The following is a 25769-nucleotide window of genomic DNA, read 5'->3' on the forward strand; positions in this document are numbered from 1 at the left end:
GGCGGTTTGGGCATTTGTGTAGAAAAGCAGAAAGCAATCTGGTGAAGAAGATTTGGGAGAGATGGAAAGAAAGTATGAGGAAACAAGTCATCCAGCAAAGAGATGGATGGATTGTATGTGAGATCTGTGACAGCAGGCATGACTGTCAAAGAAGGTAGGGCAGTGGCACTGAATCAAGAGAGATGGTGACAGCTGAGGCAACAGCAAGCCCTTATGTAGAAAATGGGAAAAAGGAGGTTGATGATGATGATGATGATGGTGATGATGAGTTGAGATGACTTCCATCATTCTTTCAAGCAGTTCAAAGACAAATCCATTCTAAATCCAGATTGTAACCAATGTAGTATATTGTGACTTCTCCAATATTTTTCTTAATTTTTGTTAAAGTCCTTATATTCCTCGCCACAGTCCACATCCCATTTGTAATTGAAACAGATTAAAGAATTCATAAGCTGCTCCAAAATATTAGTTGAATTCATTTGAAAATCAGTTTCCATGGCATCTCTCATTACCCTGAAGTACTCTGATGATAAAGCATTCCTTCACATGTCTAGAGTGGCACCCTAGCTTCACTGGATGTGAAACACCCAACCACCCTTATTCAACTACAAGAAAACAGATGTGCCCTACCAGCTAGATGGAGACCTTAAAATGACCCTGCACATCTTAACGTTTAATAGCCAGACAGACATTATAAGCAGTCAAGCACTTCTCCTGCCTTGGATAAGTACATTCCTTTAAAAATGAACAACGGCAGTGAGATTCAGCACAGACTCACCTCTTCTACCCTGTTGGGCCTATCTCCATAATGTTAACAGTGCACTTCAGCACAGAATTCAGAATACTAGCTCCTTATTTGGAAAAAAATGCTACTTTAGCATACATTTACTGTTACACAGAAAAGAACACCAATCAACATGTACACAGTCTGATTCCCGCTCATGTACTCGAAACTAATTTGCTTGTTTATGGTGTGCTTCAACAGAAATGTTTGTATTTTTTGCTCATATTTCTTTCCATGCTACATACTGACCTGCTTTTACTGCATTATTCTTTCTGTAAGACAGTGGCATCTCAGAGAAAGTGCACGTAATATTTTAGTATTTCTTTTAATTATATATTTTTCCTCCAAGTTGGAGCAACCTCGAAGTGAGAATAATAAATGACGTGTATGAAGTGAACCCCTACATGTGCAGGGGTACATTAAAGATCACCCCTGCAAAATTTTTATTTGAGTTTATGTAAACTGTGCAGCTTTAAGTAAGCACCCTTGATTTAAGTACTATTGGAATGATCCTTTACCTATTCTTGAAAGTAGTTTACTGAGATGCAATTTAAGGAATGGGAAATTTAGCTGATATAGTATATCCATACTTTCTGTATCACTGGTGCACTTTTTATGGCTGCAAAGCTTGTCAATCTGATATAATATATTCAGCCTAGGGATATACTTCAGTAATGTTTATGGACAGTTCTTCATATCAAGTGGTAAATGTTCTGTTTTTACATTACTGCTGACTCAAAGGTCGCTGACATAAGAGTTGAGGCAAAGTTCTTCAGTTGTTATTTTTCCTGCACCATAAATTGTTTAGAAGTCTGACTAGTGCCCCCAACTAATTCTACATATACATTTCAGCTGTATCCTTAAATCCTATGGTACTCATACAAACATGTCAAGTTATAAGACACTGTACATTGGACAGCTTTTATACTATAGCAACTATCATCAAGCAGAGCCTTGCTCTGAAGAAAACTTCCATAATTTTAAAGGATCAAAAATGTAATAAGGAAATAAGCTTCTACCATTATGTAGCTCTCCTACATGGAAGCAAGTGTATTTTTATGAAAGCATCTGTAACTCAAGTAAAAGCTTTTGACTTAGTTAATGAACCATCAGTAAAATGTGGTAGACAGCACTTTCAAGTCCAGGAATTGCATATTACATTGGTATGATGACCACATACTTTGTTAATAAAATAGTCAATGTTGCACAAGGCAGTAAAATTGTTTAAAAAAAAAACTGAAACACAAAATAATGCCAAGCTTCCTTATGCAAACTGTAGCTAGGGACTCTTAAGATAAGCAGATGCATTAAATGTCACATTATCTATTTATTTTTATTTTTATTTTTACTTATGCATTTATGAATGCCATGCATGTATTTTATTTATTTCATTTCATTTGTTGTGTATTGCTCTCCAACAGGGAAGTCTCAGAAAGAAAAGCTCCAATATATGTACAAAAACAGAACACGACAATAATACATTGATCAAGAGATGTACAAAGTCTTTAACCTGCAATTTACATATACTAATTATTAGTAACTTACCTACTAAGAGTTGTATTAGCATATGAGCCATAAAACCATTATAAATCCAACCTGATTATCTAATACCTCCTAAGCATATACTCCTAAGCCTCCTAGCTTTCTTATTTCACTATCCATGCTTCATGCTTTATCCACTTAATACCAGCTTATGAAACACAAATTGTCTGCCATTCACTGTTCTTCCCACTTACAAATTTCTTACCTTAAACCTACCTTTCACCCTCCTAACCCCAATACCTTTTCAACTACTTTCACCGCCTTCAAGCGTTTTCTGACTACCAACCTCTCTTTTTCTTTCTCATCATCCCTGTACCAACTTCTACTAATCAAGCTAAATCCTACTCTGTCTTTCTATTTCCTGGAAATATTTAACTCTTATCCACCTATGTTATTTGGTATTCTGCAGTCTTTAACCACTTTGACTTAAGCCTATTTATATGCTCTGTTCTTTAATGTAAACTTTTCAATTTGAAAGCATATTAATATACAAGATGCTTTGGTTCCTCAATATGTAAAATTATCTATCCTTTAACCCAAGTGAAATCTGGAATTATAATGTATGTCCTTTCGATGAGTACTACCAATGCAAATGTTTGTATTTTACTATTACTGTTTTTCTCTTGTATATCTTTGTATATTGTGTATTGCCTTATCTATATTGTACTGCTGTACTCTCACATCATTGTTGTATTCTAACTTATTCTTAGATGTTAGATATTCTAGAGCTTTTCTCCAAAGGCCTCCACTGAAAATAGGCTCCATTCCCAATCAGACTTTACTGGTAAAGAAATGTTAAATAAATAAATAATAGAAGTAAATTGGTTACTTACTAAAGCCAATAATACAAAGGCAAAAACTGAAAAATGAAGTTTGATATTAAACTAGATTTTGAAGCAGTTGATAATATTCAGCTTCATGCAATAATGATAACTTAAAGATTGATGATAATACATTTAGTCAGTTACATCACATTGAGAAGCCTACTGCATAAAGAAATGCAAGTTGGAATGCATGCTTGTCTGAATACATGCTTGTCTGAGGTGTAGTTTGACAAATTTCTGGAGCTTGTCTGCACTGTTAGGCTAGCATGTATCACCATATCTGTTTGTAGATTTAGGAATATGAATTAAAAGTATGCAGTGAAAAACTGAAGATTGTGCCGAAATTTTTGTCAGGTAGGAACATTGGCTGAGAGTGAACTTTTGGGCGGTAAGAAGCAATTTATAGACAAAGTGTATCTGAATTATGGAGAGCTGCTGAAATTGTGCAGAAATTTTTGTCAGGTAGGAACACTGGCTGAGAGTGAACTTTTGGGCAGTAAGAAGTAACTTATAGACAAAGTGTATCTGAATTATGGAGAGCTGCTGATTAAACTCCTATAATTTTGGGCTATAAATGGAAAATGAATGTTTCTGCCAAGATGGCCAGCAGCAAACCATAATATGCTATTGTAACTAGTCAAATTTGTATAACAGTAATAAGTGTAAAACTATGAATAAATGCAATATACAAAAGTGGAAGAAAAGGCGAGTATACAGTTGAAGTGGAGAGTCTTGCATTATGTAAGAAAGTTTAACACTAGTTATAAGAAATAATTTGACCCTGCAGATGTGCCTGAGCTATACATTTTTTTTTCAGTTGGTTGACAGCTATTAATTTATGTAGTTTAGTGAAGCTGATTTTCTGTATGGTTGAATTATCATGAGAGCATAATATTAAGTACAGCAATTGCCAAATAAATTACCAAAATATTATCATGTGCATAATTCTTCCTAGCAAAAATGGGGCCAGATTCAATATAGCCTACGCTAATTGTACACCATATGTATTCAATAAAATTCTTATCACATTTTTGTCTGCTTTCTAGTCACTCAGAGAGATTACACTAAGTGTGCATGTAGTCTATACTTTGTGGTAACCTTTATGAATTCCTGCCAATATTTAAAGCTGCAAAAATATCAGTAGGAAAACTAAAATTAGGAGGAAGAAGGTGTGAGTTATGTCTGTGTTTTCTGCTCACTCAGAGCAGTATACACTTAGTGTAGGCCTTATTGAATCCCGGCCCATGGCTTTTTTTCCCAGAGATGAGATGTAATCTGACAAATCTAGGCTACATTTGCAGAGATTTAAAACTATGGCACAGTTGAAGGTAACAAAGAAATGTGTTATCTTCAACAAGGACCTTAGTTACAGGATATATATATATATATATATATAATATATATATATATATATATATATATATATATATAATATATATATATATATATATATATATATATATATATATATATATATATATATATATATATATATATATATATATATATATATATATTATATATATATATATATACTTTACCAGTTTGTCATCACCACAATGTCTAACCATGTCATTAACATTAACATTTGATTCCTCAATATGTAAAATTATCTATCTTTTAACCCATGTGAAATCTGGAATTATAATGTATGTCCTTTCTATGAGTATTCCCGATGTAAATTTTTGTATTTTACTATTACTGTTTTTCTTTTCTATATCTTTGTATATTGGGTCTATATCAAATCATCGAACGCTGGAAATTTCGAACGTCATATGGTCGAGACCATATGATCGACATTTCAAGTGTTCGAAGATTGACTTTTAATGGCACCGTATGGTGCAGAATGGGAGAATTTCCCTTTTCTGCACTAAAGTGTGGTCTCGGAGTTGGTATATTTAAGTAAGGGGTGTGGGGGTGCAGGGGGCTTGCCCTGTTCACACTGATAAGGTGTGTGTTTCCTTTTTTTTTGTTTTTTATTCTATATTCGAACTTCCAAATGACCATATGGTCTCAACCATATGGTATTCAACATTTTGGAAGTTTGAATATTTAACATAGACCCTGTATATTGTGTATTGCCTTATCTAAAGTGCATGTTGTGGTACACCAAATGTTACTGCTGGAGGAAAATACAGTTTAACATTATCACATTTAATAGATTGGTGCCATAGACAAAAAATCACCTTCAGGTACTGATTGATTAGTCATGGCTGAATGGGAAGCCTGAAGCATATAATGACTGACAGCATCAAGTATCTTTAAAATGTTCAAACAAATTGATCCTACCACCTTGCTTAAATTAAGCTGTGTATATATGAGCAGCTGCATCTAAAAGGGCAGCAACCATCCCATGTGTGAGTGTAAAACCATACCATAAACCTAGATATGAGATTACTGTCAATTTAGTGCTGAAGGAGTATTAAGATATACATTTCCAGAGTATTTTTCATAAAAGACAGTAGGATGATATTTCTTTAGTTTAGTTTTGGTATCCTCTTTATGTAATGGTACATTAAGTGCTTCTCTCCAAACAGAGGACATACGTTTTCCATACCTTGAACAACTGATTAATATACATTCACAGGCTGATAGCTTCATAGGTACTTAGTAAGCTGTTAATCTGTAAGGATCTTAAGAAGTCTAGCCCTGCATTCCCATGGTATTTATTAGCCCTTATATTTTGCAATATGAATTGCTAAAGTTGGGTCACATAAGTATATGTTGGTTAGTTACACATTTCTACTGTCCACAAGGGCCACTGGAGCTAAACCAGATGTTAACTTGTGATTACCTATCCATTCGTCCAAGTTAGATTTGAATGCAGTAAGAGAAGTACTCTTCTTTATGTGGAGGGGGAAGCTGGTTCCATAGAAACAGTATTCTTTGTGATACATAGCTATTCCTCCAGCATGTTCTGTTAATCTTGAGTGGGTGTTTCTGATACCAATGGACTTCTGAATTTGTAATAGGTATAATAGAATAGGATCTGCTGAGGCCCTAAATATGAGGCAGGGGTTGCAAAGTTTGGCTCACAGCAGCCTATGTTATACTCACAATAGACAGAATATGTAGTTTTTATGATTTAAGCCCTTGATTTTTTTTTTTTTTTTTTTTTTGAAGAAGCATTGCAGTCATTCCAGCTGTGACAAGTGTTTGGGCACATATATACTGAAAGGGGCATTATATTCAAGTGATCAGCCTAACAAGTGCCAAGTAGAGAGGAACAATTATGTCCCTGGATCTGGATGCCATACCCTTCAATATAAGCTGTGCAATGAGAAAAGGACTTATTTACAATAGTGTATATATAGCAATCAGAGGACCTCTCTTTGACAACATAGGTTTGCAGACCTCTAACTACATAAACATAATCAGAGATGCAAGGAGAACAGCGGACTCCAGCATGACAGTAGCCAGCTATCTTCATGTCTTTGTTACAAAAACAAGCCAATTAACTAAAACTCAGCATTCAGAAGCAGTTAAAAGCAACCCAAAACTTCAAAGGTCACTACTTAGTTAAAAAATAAATAAGTAAATAAAAATTTGACCAGACCAGAAGAAAACAGCTTTATTTATGCGGCTTCTTTTCTCGGTCCAGTAATTATAATTATAATTATAATATCCACGATGAAATGTCCATTTAAATGGAAAAAATTCTGGGGAGTAAATATGCAGGCACCAGATTTGTACAAAACTTGTAGCATACCTATCAACTGTCCAGATTTTCTCAGACTGTCCGGATTTTAGCCTCAAAATTTTGGTCTGCCTCTCATAACATTGTGGCTTTCTGGCAAATCATTTGCCAATCATTGAGGACTGAAGTCAGAAAATAGTGACATACATTTCAGTTTCATAATTTGTATCCTTCGTAAAATCCACAGTGATGCAAACCTGTTATTCTATCAACTTTCTAAGTTTGTAAGAGCAATATTTAAAAATTGTCCCTATTTTTAGGCCTTTGTTTCCCCATTATTTATGGCCTTGTCCAGATTTCTTGCTCTAAGAGGTTGAGAGGTATGACGTGTAGTGACAACATTTGAAAGGGAAACAGGAATGTATAAATATCCTGGTGATGTAGTTAATGTGAATCGGTGGGGTGCAATCTGTTGAAAAGCCAGCAGGAGGGACTTGTGACCAGAACTAGTTTGATCTGACATTGATCGCATTCATTGAGAATGAGAAGAGCAGGTAGATTATAAAAGGAAAAAATAAATAACAGTCCCAGATAAAACAGAAAGGAAACAGGTAGCTTGAAGCTGGAAATGATATACTAGAGAAAACAGAATTAGTTGAAGGTAGCTAAAATGAATAGTGACAAGAATTTTTATTTTCTTTTGTTAAGAATTTTGTGTAGTAGATCAATGCTATCATATCTTTATTTTCTCATCTATCTATCGATCTGTCTGTTTATTTGCCTGTTTGTCTCTGTAACTTATCTTTTTATCTGTTTATATAATATTTGTTAACTGGATAAGTGAACTGGTCCAAGGACTCTTTTCAGCCATGACCAGGGATCTTACATTAATCATAAACAGAATTACTGCACAGAATGATGATATACTCCTAAAATAACCTATATCAGTATAAAGATTCGTCTGTAAAAAAAAAACATTATATAGACACACACACACACACACACACACACACACACACATGACACATACACATGACACATACACACACACACACACACACACACACACACACACACACACACACACACACACACACACACACACACACACACACACAATCATATTCAGCCTTATCTCTGCCTGGCATACACACCCCCAGCTTCAACAATTTTCATGCCCTTACTCACCCCCAGCTTCAACAATTTTCATGCCCTTAGAGTTAAGAAACTTCCTCTGCATTATATTAATCCTGTCTCATGTCCATCTACACCTGACAACCAGATTTCTAACACTTCCCATGTTTCTCTTCTGAATATCAACCTTATCCATCTGCCCTGTCTACAGATGAGCTTTAACTTGGAAAAATTGAAATTACAGTCTTATGCTGTACATCCCAAATATCTACATAAAATAGCGGTAAGATCCAAAAAAAAAAATAAACTATGAAAATCTTATTAATGAGATTAAATATAAAAGTGATAGTTCAGTTATGAGCATCTAACTTAATGGACATATTAGAAGTGTTCAAAAACTACTATAAAGATATAAATAATAATACACCACTTTTGACAATGGATAATGTAAGAAATACTTTTATTCAAGAAAATATAACTACTAAGGTGTCAATGCAACAAAATAACATATTAAATAAACAAATAACACTAACAGAAGTGAAACAGCAAATAAAAAATTTAAAAGATAATAAAGCTCCAGGACTGGATGGAATAATTCCTGAGCTATATAAGATTTTTCCAGAATATATAATAAAGAAAATGATGAGTGCCTTTACTATGGCTAAGCAAAAATGTATAACACCCCCATTATGGAAATACTCAGTTATCTCCCCCATATTAAAACAAGGTACGGACCCCAAATCTTGTGATTCATATAGGCCAGTTTCATTACTAAACACTGATTATAAAATTTTCATGACAATATTAGCTAATAGGATAAAGAAAATGTTACCTAATCTAATACATAATAATCAGACAGAGTTCATTCTTCAAAGAAAAGTGAAAGATAACATTATTAAATTACTATCATTAATAGACATAGCATGCAAATATAAAAAACAACTATTATCAGCCTAGACATGGAAAAGGTTTTTAATTCTATTAGTTGGTCTTATCTACAAAGAATTCTGATTGTTTTTGAATTCTCCTCAGATTTTGTCAACTTATTAATGAAAATTTATAGTGGGGCACAAGCTTATGTGAAAATCGGATCATGTCTATCCTCACCACTAGAAATCCTCAAGGGAACTAGACAAGGTTGTCCTTTGTCACCATTATTGTTTGCTCTTTCACTGGAACCTTTTGTTACATGCATCAGAAACAAGCAAAATATAAAAGGCTTTAAAATTAATAAGGACTATTGACCTAAGATACAATTATTTGTTGATGATATGTTGTTAACGTTGGGTGATATTGATGGTTCCTTGCATGATGTTATAAATACCTTAAGTAAATTCAAAAGAATTTCAGGGCTTAAATTTAATCATAATAAATCCAAAACATTACTAATTAACAAAAAGATCAACAAAACCCTAACAGAGACTAACCTGTTTAATTGGGAGAATGATGTATTAGAATATTTGGGTGTCAGTATAAAGAGGACATGGAAAGAATCTGTTAAGCTAAACTACAATAATTTAATAACCACCATTAGTGAACTAATTAAAAGATGGAATAAAATGTTCTTTACAATGGAGGATAGCCTCTCTTTAATTAAATGATAATTTTACCTAAAATGTTGTTTTATACACAGTCATTTTACTACTCCCTCCCAAAAACTTATTTAAAAACTTAGATTCCATGCTACATAAATTTTTATGCTACCCCTTAAAACCCAGGATTGCATATAAATGGCACATTAGAGCTTGGAATTGTAATGGGATAGCATTCCCTAGCTTAGATCTTTATTCCAAATCAGTTATAATTAATGTAATACTACGTTGGATCACACCTACCTATATATCTGGCTGGAAAACAATACATGAGATTCATGTAACTGATGTCAGAACTACAGTAAATCAATTTAAAGAACAATATGGAATAAATAGAGTTAATTGGCTTTTACGTGAATTTGTTTATTTAATAAGAAGTTTAATCATTTTTCTTATGGCATTAATCAAATATTTAATAACTTTAAAATATAATTTATTGTAATTGCAACATTAAACAATTTTTATTTCTTATATTCCCTACAGCATACTCCCCTGATTGTCTAGATTCTTTCAACATCAATGTGATCTAAAAATTAAAGGAAAATAACTACTTGACCATGGGAAGGACATGCAGACTCCACACAGAAGGCGCTCCAGCCAAGAACCGAATGGGAGAACCTCTTGCTGTGAGGCAACAACGCTAACCGCTGCACCACAGAGGCTTTCAAATAGGAGTTTCTATACTCCACATAAAATAAATCTTATACTCAAAAACAGTGAAAGTAAATGTTGGAAATGTGCAACAGTGGGAGCTTCCAAACAGTTACTAGTAAGCCAAAAGAAAGCCGTAGATATGGAGAGAAGTCAAACACTAACTGTGCAAAACTGAACTTTATTCCACACGCAAATAACACTGTCATTTCCAAAAATATCTCTACATTGTTAATAATATATTCGCACTGATTACACCTTCCACATTTGAAAGTGCCTAATTTCCTTCCACCATCCTTAAAGGGATTTGTTGGATTGTTCAAAAGAAGATGATGGTCTCACCACGTTGTATTGTAACAAATCACAATGTTCCGTTGATATAAATTGTTGGTTTTATTCCATAAAACAAAGTAAAATGATAAGCGCTCTCGTGTAGATAAGACTACGCTTCATCAGATCTTTTCATTTGTTGGATTGTTACCATTGTTATTACTATTTTTGTTTTCTAAGATATTTTTTATACTACTAGAATTTTTGTAAACCACTTTTGGTAATATCTTGGGTTTATCTTCCAAATCAGTAAGGGTAATAAATCTTTCCCACTCTTTTTGGAAAGTTGCTTTTATATTATAATTAATTGCGTTATATTCCAAAACCAAGGCCTGCTGATATTCACCTGAATTTTCTATCTCTTTATTCCCCATTTCATAATTTTCCTTATCATTGCTATTTACAACCCCCTTAATAGGTTTAAATCTATTTTCTCTACCTCTTTCCACTTCAGACGTAATATTCTTAATAAAATCCTTGGGGTACCCTCTATCCAGAAACATTTGTTCAAGTAAATCACATTCCACAATAAAATCACTATCCAAACTAGTCATTCTGCAACCTCTCACAAATTGCCCCTTCACTATATTTCTTTTACAATGTGCCGGATGTGCACTATTATAGTGAAGGAAAGAATTACAGTAAGTAGTTTTTCTGTATATCCTAGTTTCCAATTCCTTACTTGCCTTATATATTTCCAAATCCAAATATTGCAGAATTTCATATGATTTTTTATAAGTAAATTTGAGGAAGTTAGTAGTATTGCTTATGTATTAAATAAATTCTTCAAGTTTTTCACTACTTTCTGTCCAAAATATGACTATATCATCTAAAAATCTATGGTATAAGGACCAACAAGACTTAAATTTAGAATGTAGAATAAATGTTTCTTCCCATTTTACCAAAATTAAGTTTGCAAAGGTAGGGGCACAGGTGGCCCCCATGGCTACCCCTTGAATTTGTTGAAAAAAATTCTCCATCCAAGATTAAAAAATTATTTTGTAAAACTATATCCATGAAACCTGTGCTCACTACCTTTTCATTATGGGACACAATTTTATCTTGGAAAATAACTTCCTCAAACATTTTCATTTCTGTCTCATACGGTATACAGGAAAATAAATCAATTATATCAATAGTAACAAATAATAAATTGTCAGAATATAATTCTGGTTTAATTTTTCTTAGTAAATCCCAGGAGTCCCTAAGTATAACTTTATTATTAACCCAAATGTGTTTAGTTTTTGTATCCACATATTTTGCTAATGGCAGCGTTTTAGATCCATCAGCAGATACTATGGGTCTTAAGGGGGGGTCTTCAGGATTTTTATGAATCTTGGGAATTCCAAAGATGATGGGGATTTTTGGTTTCTCAACTTTTAAATATATATACATTTTTTTGTCTATCACTCCTTCCTGCAGCATATCTTGTAATACAATATCAATTTTATTATATGCCAGATTTATTTCATTCCTTGAGACACAGGTATATTTGACTTCATCTCTTAGAATTTGATTCATTTTTCCCTCATAATATATAGAATCCATAATTACAATCCCCCCACCCTTATCAGGTTTCATAATTCTAACTCTGGGATTAGATTTTAATTCTCCCAAAATTATATTTTCATCCTTACTTAGGTTAGTTTTATATTTAGTTTTCCTTTGCGCATTTCTAACTTCCTTTTCTAAAGTAAGTTCCAGGTTTTTTAATTGGGGATGTATTGGAGGGTTAAAAATAGATTTACGCATTAAACCTTGATGGTTTTGGATTGTTCTATTTATATTATTTTTAGAAAATAATACTTCCAAATTTATTTTTCTTAAGAACAATTTAATGTCTAATAAAGTTTTTGTTAGGTCCCCTTTAATATAGGGGATATATTTAAGCCCCTTAGCCAGGAGACTAAAATGCTCCTTAGTCAACGGAATATTACTAAAATTGTAAATAGAAAAGCCATCATAAGTATTTTTATATCCCTCTACAACTATATCCTGGGCGGAAACTATTTCACAAGGGATGGGGGTATATATATCTAGTATCTCCCCCTCCCCCTTCTCCCCCCCCTCACTTGAAAATTTCCCTTCCGATTGTCCTGCTTATAATGAATGTCCCCATTCAATTTATTAATTTCCTTGGTCAGTTTCACTGACATGTTTTCATTATATTTAATCATTTTGGTGATCAAACCCAACCCACATTTGTCAAAAAAACTAAGAAAGTCCTGTAAAACTGTATCAGAATATTCAATGCCAAAAGGATATTTATAAATTCTCAGTCCTTGTGGCACTACTTTATGACTAATACAGCAATGTAAATAACTGTTGTCGACCTGTAAACATTTGTATTTGAACAGTTTTTTTTCAAAAATGAATATCATGTCTTTTTGGCTGTCTGTATAGAATGCAAGGCATTCTATATAGGGAAGACTGAAAGAACATTGAAAGAAAGAATGGGAGAACATTTATATGATATAAGAATAGGTAAGGATACTAGCGCCTTGTACAAATACTCTGTTTCCTGTCAGGCCTTCAAGGGTTTTAGGTTCGGAATTATCGACACAGTTAAACACAATATTAGGGGAGGTGATATGAAAAATGGACTGGGAATTAAGATTGAGGGCTAACTTTTTTCCTGGTCTAAACGAATATGTTAGTATAAAGCCAGTATTGACAGCTAAAGCACATAGGGTATGAAGTAACATTTTACATTTTGTTTGCACAGTGTAGAATTTCATTTATAATATTCTTATAATGTTCGTTTATGTATTACTGGATAAGATATTATATACACATTTTGGACAAAAAATGAAGGTAACAAGGATTGTATTAAGAGCATGGTTCTTTAAAATTTTAATTGGACTTAATTGATAGCAACAGTGATGTCTATATAAAGTATGGCAGCACATTTTAAGTTTTATCTGATGAAGTCTTGTAGGAGACGAAAGCGCTCATCTGTGTATTTCATTATTGGTATCATATAAAGTTTCTATGTTTTTACTGGTGGCCTGGACTGATTTTTTATATTTTTGAGTGAGTTACATTGTTCCAGTGAGTTTATAATGGGGAAAAGACAGAAAAGGAACATTAGTAACAAAAAAGAATAGGAAGAAAGAAGAGAGAGAGAGAGAGACAGAGAGAGAAAATGTTATTTAAATACTCAGTACTATAAGTAATTAGAAGAAATAAGTATAGGAAGGAAAAGAAAAAGTTAATAATAAAGATGATTCACATTACCTTATGGTATAGAGATTTTCCAGAATTAAATATATTATGATTCATAAAACAAATCATTTAAAATTAGAAGGAATTTGTTCATTTGTCCTTTAGTTTCTTAACTTTGTTTGCTCCTTCTTTCACAGACCATCCATTTTTTGTTGCCCGTCTCTTCAAACTCTGGGATGACCATTCCATTTCTTCTATGACCGACAGTATTTTCTTCTTTTGGATAAATTCTACTGCTTCTTGTAAGGAATCAAAGATCTTCACTCATTCTGACAAGGTGAATTTTATTCTTGCAGGAAAAAGAATCTGAACTTTAATATTGGCTTTTTTCAAGGACTTAATTAGAGGAATACACTTCTTTCTTCTGAATATGACTTTAGAGGTGTAGTCATTGTCAAAACGAATAACTTTTTCACCCATCTTGATAGGGAATTAGTCCAAGCTGATTTCAGCACTAAGTTCTTGTCTTGTGAGGAAAGAAATCTCACAATTATAGACCTGGGGTTAGATGAACTCAGAGATGAAGTTGGATTTGCCAGGAACCGATAAGCACTCTCAATTCCAAAAGAGATGGATTCAGGCACGTTTAGTGCTGATGAAAATCAATTATTGAGCAATTGAATCATGTTAACACCCTCTTCTTTCTCAGGAATTCCATATATTCTTATGTTATTCCTGCTTGATCTACTTTCAAGGTCTTCCAGTTTCTCAATCAGCCTGGTGTTTTGTTTCAGAAGAAATTAATTGTGATGTTCATTTTCTGTCACTCTAATATCTAGGTCAGTCACTGTTTCCTCAACGCAAGAATCTGTTCAGATTGTTTTTTTTACTATTTCATTTAGAAGTTCCAATTGTTTGCTGCATTCTTGTTTGATAATATCCATTTTGTTTTCGAATGTGTCCATTTTAGTGACAGTTCTTGGATGTTTGTTATTGTAAGATGTAGTTCTTTCTTCACTGCACTCTCCTGGTGTGGGGTCTTCAAGTTGCTCATGTTTTTAGTGACAGTTCTTGGATGTTTGTTATTATAAGATGTAGTTCTTTCTTCACTGCACTCTCCTGGTGTGGGTTCTTCGAGTTGCTCATCTTGAGATCTCCAGTAGAAAACTTCCTGACAGGAATAATTAAAACATTTTTTGACTATGTATTATAGGTTCATAGGTAGATACTAGGCTATTGGCCCTAGGGCCTATAAGCCTAGCCAAAAATGTACCCTGGCTTTCGCCAACCAAGAAAATTATTTTCCTGTGCCCCTGTCGAGCAGAGCCGCAAAAGTGATCCCCGGGGTGAATTTCCTATCTCCCATCCAATCATCAAGATTTTTCTTGAAGAGTGCTAATGAGGAGCTCTGTTTGACATAGATAGGTAGTCTGTTCCAGGGTATGGGAAGTCTCTGGGACAGGAATCTATGCCTCCAGCATGTTCTGTTTATTGTGGTGACGAGGTTTAGGTCCCTAGAGCATGTAGCTCGTAGGGATTGGGATTTCTTTAAGTGGAGCATGTCTAAAAGCTCTGGGTTTGACATAGTTTGTATGCTAGACAGAGATCGCCTCTGAGTAGGCAATATGCGACGGAGTAAAGCTGGAGTTTTTTTGAGATGGTCTGCGTAGGGCATCTGTCTGAGGCCAGTAATCCTCTTTGTGAGGTATTTCTGTGGCCTTTCCAGTTGTTGTAGATGTCTTGTGTGGTGCATACCAAAAGGGGCGTTGTACTCTATAATGGGTCTAATGAGTGATGAGTAGAGGGGAACAATGACCTCTTTTTTTCTGAATGAGAAACCTTTTGTGATGAGGTGAGCCACGTAGAAGGATTTCCTGACCACTGTGGCGATGTGATTATCAAAGGAGAAACTACTGTCCACCTGTTTCCCAAGGTCTCTTATCACATTTTCGGCATTAAGTAGACTGCTAGCTATGTAGTAGTTCATGGGTACAGAGTTTTTACCAAAGAGGATGACAATACACTTTTTGGCATTGTGCTTCAGGCCATGGCTTTGACACCAGGCATCTGTCTCAGTGAGGCCCTTTTGTAGTATGCCCACATCGTTAGGAGTTTCGATTATGGCTCCTAGTAGAACTGAACCCTGTGGTACTCCACTTGTCACTGGTCTGAAGTCAAATTTGGAGTCTGCTACTTTCACAGTGTGGGTTCTGTCTGTGAGCCAGTTGGCAATCCATCTTGTGACATAGGGATTTATACCTAGTTTAATGAGCTTATCTATAATTCCAGAGTGGGGGATGGTGTCGAAAGCCTTGGCGAGATTTTTTTTAGAAGATAAATTAATTTTTTTAGAAATTTAGTGATTAATTTTTAGAAAATAATAAAGAGTCTGTGTTAATCTATCTTTCAGTATACTTTTAGATATATTTGTCTAAAAATTAAAGTATATTTCCTGTCAGGATATTAAAATCTAAGCAGAGCTATGGATTTCTGCTGCTATCAGACTGGCATCTTGGCCACACACACCCCCCCTGCTTATTTTTTAAAGGAGGTTAGTGAGTAGAAAATCAACAGTCCTATAAGTAAGTGCAGCAGCATTAGTTACAAAATGCACACAGAATTCACAACTGCTTTAAAGTTTGTGTGCTCCTCTGTCATGTGTGTCTGTCTGTCTGTTGGAATGTGTGAGTGTCTCCAGGGAAAGAGTTGTAAAGGTTTAAACTCTGTGGGTCCGTCAGCAATGAAATGTAATACATTACTACAAATGAATAAAGTATAAGTAACTAAAATAAAATAATGTGACTGTTACTTATGTCTTTTTCATTCATTAGATCACATTCAGACATCTTTGATGTGTACAGTCAATAAAGTGACTATATGTTTGTTTGTCTGTCTGTAGGGGGAGTTGTAATGGTTTGCACCGCATGCATCTGATATCAGTAGGCTAGAATATATCACTGTGGCTATTATTTATTCATTTAATCATTTATTTATAGGTTCATAGGTGTGTATTAGGCTAATGGTCCTGCAGCCTTTATAAGCCTAGCCCATAGGAGTACCTTGGCATCGTGCCACCCAACCTTAGTTCCCAGTGTCTCTGTCAAGCAGAGCCACTGGTGTGATCCCGGGGTGAATTTTTTGTTTCTCATCCACTCATCAAAATTTCTCTTGAAGAGGGCCAGTGAGGTGCTCTGTTTTACATGTATGGGAAGTCTGTTCCATAGCATGGGCAGTCTCTGGGTTATGAACATGTCCCTCCAGCTTGTTCTGTTGATTATGGTAATGAGTTTGAGGTCTCTGGAGCATGTGGTGTGAAAGGATTGGGATTTCTTTAGATGTAGCATTTCTAACAGAGCTGGGTCAGACATGGATTTGTAAGTCAAGCAGAGATCGCTTCTATTTGATCACAATGAAATATCTGAGGTGTGCATAGTCAATAAAATGTCTGTAGATCATGGCCACATGCATTTCTGCATACAAGCATGTGTGTGTGTGTGTGTGTGTGTGTGTGTGTGTGTGTGTGTGTGTGTGTGTGTGTGTGGGTGTGTGTCTGTGGGTCTATAAATGTGTGTGTGTGTGTGTGTGTGTGTGTGTGTGTGTGTGTGTGTGTGTGTGTGTGTGTGTGTGTGTGTGTGTGTGTGTGTGTTTGTGTGCTTGTGAATCTGCAGATATTGCTAAATGATTGCATAACTTCTATTTTGGATATACAGCAGGATTGGCTTTATATCTGAGTAGTGAGCAGTGAGCAACTATTTATATCAATATATAGGGTTCCATTTAATTGTTCATATCTGCACATTCAAACATTGTGGTTGCTGCAATACATCAGTGCTGAGTACACTGATGCATGCAGTTGGTGAAAAGTGTGAATCTCTTTTGGTTATATCAGTGTAAGTGAATCTTTCCATTAGATTCACTTACAAAGCTATTGTTTTGTGACATTCTGGGTGTTTTGTATAAGATTAGACAAAGTGGATTATAGGATTTTGACTTTTTCCACTGTTGTGTGATCTCAGTACTGCTATATTAAAGAAGTGGGGGTGGGGGGTGAAAGCTCCCCACCAAAACACAGTGTTTTATGCGGATTTTTTCCCATTCAATTTCAATTTGTTGTTTATTTTTATTGGTATTAATGGAGAGTGTGCTTTGGTATATTAAAAATCCAACTTAACAAAATTTGGATTTTCAGTATATACCCTATATATAGGACATGTGTGATCAAAATCATCTGACTGGACAGATTTTCATTATACACTCTTTATATATAGGGGCACATGTGATCAAAAATCAGCTGACTGCACATACTAGTTTTTTTTCTGTGCTAGATTGTTGTCCAGCAGGGATTGGGAAATTTGTATTTTCCCACCTGTAGTGCAATCTTGGTGTTGCCATATATAATTTGGGGGGGTGGGGGGGGGGGGCTAGCCTTCCAGAAAAAAAAATCAAGACTTTTTTTTTTTCAGTGAATTTTGTTTTGGCGTTTGTGCTTGATCTCTTTATGTTCAATGCTTTGAACATTCAACTAACTGACATATACCTATAGATTTGTATACATACATACATATACATTTTATATATAGATATATATATATATATATATATATATATATATATATATATATATATATGTATATATAAATATGGATCTACTTCACATGACCAAAATGTCAGTAGACCGATTTTTACAAGACCAAGACCACAAAACTGAAAACTTACAAACCTGACACTTGAAATACCCACCACATCCAAAATCGAAACAACAAAATCCTGACTTACCTCCCAGTCAATGCAATTATGGCAATAAAAACTAACACCATAACAGCAGTACACTAATATTTTCCAACACAAACTACGTACCTAACGTCACCTACACCCCGCCCACCAAACAATACCCACATACCCAAAGAAAATCCCACTGAATATTCATGACGGTATCTATTGCACTGACATGAATATACATTACAAATTCTGAAATTCAAAAACTACAATTATTTACTTTCAACTTTTACATTTTTGCAGGGGGGATGCACCCCCTGCACTCCCCAAATCCCCAACAAATTAAATATACCAAACAACTCCGAGATCACACTACAGTGCGGAAATGAGCAGATTTCCTGTTCCACTCAGCTTGGACAGTCAGCATTTCAAAAGTTCAATCTTCTGAATGTCGGTATAGTGAGGTTTCACTGAAACTTCGCTTTTTTTTTGTCTCAGTCTTTTAAAAATTAGTCTTCTGACATTTCAATTATGTCACGTAGACCCACACACACACACACACACACACACACACACACACATATATATATATATATATATATATATATATATATATCTACATATATATATATATAGATTCACTTCATAATCTTGAAATACTGAAACATCGAATTTCAGTATCTCAAAACTATGAAACCAAATCCACAAAACACCAAAATTACAAACCCCGAACCCAAAACCATGAAATTCAAAACACCGAATAAACCCCATACACTACGCCATATACCACATACCCACATCACAACATAAACAAACAAAAACTACACACATACACAACTCATACACACATAAGCAGGGGGGCAAGCCACCCTGCACCCCCACCCCTCTACTTATATATACTAACTCTGAGATTGCACAAACAGGAAGCAAAAGCAAACTCACACATGCACATTCTCCAGTCCCTCACACACACATCAAACATATAAGCACACTCAAACACACTCTAACTCCCACTCAAATCCCTTACAGAACACTCACTTACCTGACATAATGCCTAGATCCACACACGGCACCGCACACCATAAGCACACAATCCCGGACATCACATAGCATAAGGCCATAACCGCAAATTTGAGATATTCGAATTCACGATTATGTACTTTTGCTATTTTAAACATTCGGGTTTATAGTCTCAAGATACTGAAATTCGACATTTCAGTATTTCGAGATTATAAACGTCTCTCATATATATATATATATATATATATATATATATATATATATATTTATATATGTATATGTATACACACACGCGCACACACACACACACACACACATATATTTATATTTACATATGCACACATATATTTATGTATATGTATCCTAAAAAAATAAAACAAATTAAAATCAATTTAACTGGTAGCTAATTTTTATGTATGCAATAATGTCCTCCATGGTGAGCATTACAGGGTCTCACAACTTTATTTCTTTGTATTTCCCACCCTGCCAGGCATTATTGCTTGCTAAATGCATGCCATGTTAATACGATTAAATCAGTAGCTGTAGCAGTGTGTAGTGGAATGGTTAAAAAAGCAGTAAGAGAGGTTAATATCAAGTTTCCTTGTATAAACAGTGAAGTTGACACATACAGGCATAGAGACAGACAGACAGATAGATGGACAGATAAAGGCCTTACAGTCTGTCTGGGTGTGTTTCTACCATGGTATGCTATAATTATCCAAAGAAGGCAGTCAGTAAATGAGTGTTATGTTGCTGCCTGCCCATTCCTGGTATTTTTAAATAATCATGTCAGCTTTGACTCAGTCTGAAATAGCTTCATGGTAAAAAAAAAAATCATGTATTGCTCAGATTCTGTATTGAATGAAGCAAATACATAGCAGTCCTTAGTGACATGCAATTGATTATTAACTGTTGCAACAAGTGGTGTTATTCCAGAAATAGTTTGGATGTTATGTTTTTACCTGTTATATGAATACTGTATTACTGTACTTACATTATACTGATGTTTAACTGTTTTCAGAATTGACTGTTAACATTTTCTCCAGAATATATAGTTTGTGAATGTAATGCTTTCTTGGGTCTGCTGATACAGTGTATTTTACACTACTAATAACAAGATAGAAGGACAGAATAAAGGAATTGGGTACGAGGAATAAAGTAGTAGTCGTAGAATATCTGAACCCACTAGGAACATAGCAGAAGATTCCAACTACCCGGTGCAGAACTGTAACAGAAAGGAGAGAATTATGGATGTGGTCCTAACCAGTGCAGAGGGTGTCATAGATGTCCATATTAAGGCACCGTTAACCAGCACTGATCATGCAATTGTGTGCTTTAGACCAGGTTAAAGGATAAAGATAAAAGGCAAAAATGATGGTATGGAATTTTAGATGAGTAGAATTTGCTGGGCTGAATGAGCCTATCATAAATGAGTTGTTAAAAAGTAGGAGCAAATCAAGGGAGTAAACAAGTTCTGGGAATGGGGCAAGGAAGGAGCACTCAGGGCTGGAGACAAGAGTGGGCAGTAGATGTAAAAAAATCAAAAGAAAAAGACAATTTGGCTGCATAGGAACATGAGACTAGTGATTAAGACAGGAGATAGGAATTACAGGGGACAGGAAGGTGGGTTGTGGGGAAGTGGAGGAGGAGGCACAGTGCAAAGAGGCTAACAAAAGGTAATAAAAATGGTAAGATGAGTAAAGGCTAAAGCTGAAGGGCAAATCTTAGAATGGATGAAGAAGGCAAGTCTAATATTTTTAGATATATAACAGAAAGAAGTAAAGCAGATAGAAATGGCCAGGCCAAGCAAAGTTGAGAAAGGGACCACAAAAGACTGGTTAAAGTAGAGATACAGAATACTTACTTTGCTTCAATATCCATATGAAAGCAAGGGAAGGGTGCCATACTTGAAAGGAAGCAGGGCAAAATGGGGACAACAGTGAACAGACACCAAAATAAAGAAGCAGGAGAAGAAGAAGAAGATAGAACCTACTGCCATTACTGAGAAATTGAAATTGTCGTCCTCATCACATAAAACAAAGCACTTCCCTTACACTGTTCAAACGTAATATGGGTGAATAGATGGAAAACTGCAAATTCACCCTTGTTTAATACTCTTCTGAATAGGGGAGACATGTAAATGTTCTGCCTGGGTATGGGTTACATGTACTTAAATTACAAAGGCTAAATATTTCATGAGAATGCAGTACTAGGCTTCTAAAGATCCTCATGGATCGATAGCCTGCTAAGTACCTATGAACCTATAAACCTAAGATCAGAAGTACCTGGGGAAAGAAAGACAGAAACTGTGGCATCCTTGTACAAGGGAGACCAGAAATAAAATCTGGGGACCTACATTGGCAAGGAAAGTCACAAAGAGAATACTGAGAGGAAAGCTGGTAGCATTTCCAGAGGAAAGCAATCTCCAGAACAACACCCAACAGATTAATTGCAAGAATGAAGTTAGTCAAACCTGATCTTGTTTTATAACTGCATTGCAAGGGAACCTAACAAGGAAGTGCATGTAAACTTAGTTTGTCTGGACTTCAACAAGGCTTTTTACTTTTATCCACTGAGAAGGCTGTTAGAAAAAAATGGAGAGGTTTGGGTATAGCTTCATGGCTGAATGATAGAATAACGGGGTTTGTAGAGCGAAGTACAATGGCAAGAATTAGAAAATGACCAGTGGAGTACAGCAGGAGTCTGTTGGATCCATCAGCTTTCGGTGTGCTTGTCTCAGAAGTATATGAGTGAGTACAGAGCAAGGTCAACCTCTCTGACAATTACACAAAGATATGTGCAGACTAGACTGGAGGATGCCCAATTTTTTGGAAATGGCTGAACAAGTGGGCAGAAAATTGGCATTTGAGTTTCAGTGCAATTAAATGCATAGTAAACTACAACCCTGGTGTGAAGTATCATGGGGGTGAAACTGCTGGCAGCAGAGCAGCAAAAGGATATAGAGGTGTTAATCAAACCTAGATTTGACCACCAGGAGCAGAGTGATAAGGCAATGACAGCAACAAACAGAATACCTAGCTGTATCCTTGGGGGACAGATTCCAGAAACAAAGAATGCCATCATTCTACAGGACCTTAGTCAGACTACAACGTGAGTACTGTTTGCAATGTTGGTAGCCATATAAGGAAGCAAACATCAAGCTAATGGAAGGAATACAGAGAGAAGTTGTGTGAAAGATCTATGGTATGGAAAGGAGGGAATATGGCAAGCAGCTTGGAGTTAGAGATCTTATAAATTGAGAACAAAATCAACATGGAAGACATGATTCTGGTGCACAAGATTGTGCCAGAGAGAAGTGACAGGGTCACTGTAAACAAAAAAAAGCAGCGAAAGAAGGCAGCAGATCATACAGACTAAATACTCTTTTGACCTCTGAAAGTACATTTTCTCAGAGACAGTTGGGCACTAATGGAATGGACTGCAGAATGAGTGCTGGAGAAGGAGACCTCAGAGGCATTCAATCTTACATGGGGCCGGTGGAAAAAGTTAATGGGAAAGAAAGGGGTGGAGGGGGAAATAGAATATTAAGGCACTTAAAGTTATAGGCTTATTGTCTCCATGTGGCATTAAATAAATGCAATATAATGCAACATTTTAATTAATGTTTAACATTCTTGCTTATACCCTGATCTCTACTGTATCAGTGCATTTACTTTCTCGAGTTTTATTTCTGTTCTTTCTGATTACACTGTTTTATTTCAATCAATGTCCCTTTGTTGTAAAAAGAAAACATCTAATGTGGCTAGTGTGCACTGCCTGATTTTCAACTAAATAAAATGTTATCTTTATTTATTTATTAATGGGTATTCTTCCATTATCATTTCTAAGTAGCTGACTTCATACCCGAGATTAATAAATGGGTATGAACTTGTATAATAAACATATCTGAGCTTACCAATTTTCTTGCCTAAAGCTACATATTTTTACTCTATTTATTCATTTGTTTATTTATTCATTTATTGGGCTCACAGGCAGCTAAATCATCAATGTACCTATCAAAATCTCATTTGTCGCATCAAGCCAAAATTTTAGCTTACCTCCACACCAGAGCTGCCAACTGGGGGCAGACTACATGGGCATAGACGTCTAATAATCTGAAAGCCTGAAAGCTACAGACTGAAGTCCAGTGTGGTGTACAGCTTGGTATTTCACTGAAGAGTGTTGCATGCTGCATTTTCTCTGTCTGCTTTCCAGTTGGGGATTCCCAGGCATAGGTATTTCCAAAATAGGGCTTGCAGCTCTTGTGATGGATGTGTGTTTCTAAACACCTACAGCTCAGCTCAGCTACACTGTAGTGCCTTGTCCTAATGACAGACTGCTGTTACATCTGTTCTTTAGCAGGTATTACACAGGAGTGAGATCTTGATGCATCTCCCCCAATAAGACAGAAAAGCTGACGTCAGTCACTCAGTCCCAACCTCCCTCCCAATTACTACTCCAGCATCCACATTTGTTAACCAAACCCAGGCTATCTGGGGGACAATCAAAGGTTTAGCAATCTCGGGTATGAAGTTGGCCACTTATTCTTTTATTTAATAAATCATTATCAATTACCTCTCACCATTCTGAACATTTCAGGCTGAATAAAGAACAACAGCACATATAGCTGACACTCATAACTTATTAGCTGGATGTCTTTGCACTGAACTGACAACGTATTTACCAATAAAACACCACTGACTGATTTTCCTTTTTTTTTCCCTCCAGGTTTTCATAGAGTGTGTTAAAGAGCAAGAGCAAGACAATGCAGGAATGGCTTTGAATACTAACTTTCAGTGGAAACGATTCGAGTAGAAAGTGCATTGGTTTTTGTTTGTTTTGTTTAGCTCTATAAGTATATCAATAGATGACATAATGAGTCAATTATATTATGTCATTGCATGAATATGTACATGGGATTATCTAGTTACCTCAGCTACAGCAGCCTCAGGGTATAAGTGGGGTGAAGATATATTTTTGTACTCATGATTACATTAAGAAGAAAGAGAAGAAGAAGAATGAGACTGGCATTATACGTACTTACCAAGCATGCACTAGGAGGCAGATATTGAACCTAGCCGCTAGGGTTGCCAACTGCCCTGAACATTTCTGGACAGTCCAGAATTAAGGGACACTGTCACTAACATTGAAGAACACAAGAATATGTTTAATTGCGCACAGTAATATTGTACAACAATCCCTTTGAGGGGTGGTTAATGCACACTTCTATTCTACACGCATTTTGCTTTTACATACATGTCCAGAATTTTTTACATGAAAAGTTGGCAACAGTACTTCCTAGTGCGCCATCAGCTGAGGAAATAAAACTCAGGATGAAAGGAAACAGCTCATAGCCTTCATCTTCCCAGTTTAGACAAATATTTATTGGCATGAAAGCAAAAAAATAGCAATACTATCTCAGTCTTAGGAGCATTAAGGCATGCTCATGACCATGTATAAACAGCACACATTTTATTTACCTGTGATTAATCTGAGCTGTTAAGCCGATAGTTACATTTTCAAAACTGACTGTGCCTAAAAGCAGTGGACATGACTTTTGATATATGAGGTGCTTCTTTTTCTCTTTCATTTATTAGATAACTGCATGATGTTAGCAGATATAGAATGTATACAGATTAACAACTGATACACCAACATATATTCCAAGCTGTATAATCAGCGATGTAAATCTGTCATCACTATTCTTTGGAAGTGAACATTTAATCTGTCATCTCAATGGTAGTAGCCAGTTGGCTCAGTGATAAAGTAGATGGATGTTCGTCGGTGCCTCTGGTGGTCATAGCTTGAAATCAGTGTCTATCACTTTATGTGATAACCAAATGTGGAAATAAGATGAGCTGAACATTAACAGTCTGCTCTGGGTGGTCTACATGGTGAGTGACCAGTTTCCTTATATGTTTAATATGATCTGCATTCATGTATAGCTATACCTGTTTATTTTGCAAAACCAGAAAAAAAAATAAGGACAATGTCACCACTAAGAGTAATGTGGCACTGTTTTCTCAGAAAGATAATAAAATGATATAGAATTGGTGGTTATTTGCTTCGGCGACTACATGAGGTGCATGAACTACATATCCAGTGTTATGTACCCTTTTCCATTTTAGTTTTCCATTTAATAAAACATTTCATTTCAGTAACATTTTAATCACTTATTTCCTTTTATCCTGTAGTTTGTGTATCACAAAAAATGACTTTAATAAGCAGATCAGAAAAGAAAAAAAGAGAGGCTTCCCTGTTCATTTTTTACAACACAAATATTAAACATGCATATACAGTAGAGATGCACTTTATCAGAAAATGTATTTACTTGTTTCTGTTGTTGGTACCTAGTATCTTGCAGTTTAGCCACT

General features: G+C 35.3%; 1 protein-coding gene across 1 annotated transcript in view; it reads left to right on the forward strand.

Annotated features, from left to right (window-relative positions):
• Positions 1-25556, forward strand: part of LOC122806635 (cholesterol transporter ABCA5-like) — a 1155982-nt gene extending 1130426 nt beyond the window's left edge. Inside the window, exon 27 of the mRNA XM_044077221.1 lies at positions 24124-25556. Coding sequence (XP_043933156.1) covers positions 24124-24210 — 87 coding nt within the window. The 3' untranslated portion in view covers positions 24211-25556. The remainder of the gene's footprint in view (positions 1-24123) is intronic.
• Positions 25557-25769: the final 213 nt, after the last annotated feature.

This window comes from Protopterus annectens, chromosome 7.part0 (genome assembly GCF_019279795.1).
Source record: "Protopterus annectens isolate FY-2018-M chromosome 7.part0, PAN1.0, whole genome shotgun sequence".
NCBI classification, from domain to species: Eukaryota; Metazoa; Chordata; order Ceratodontiformes; family Protopteridae; genus Protopterus; species Protopterus annectens.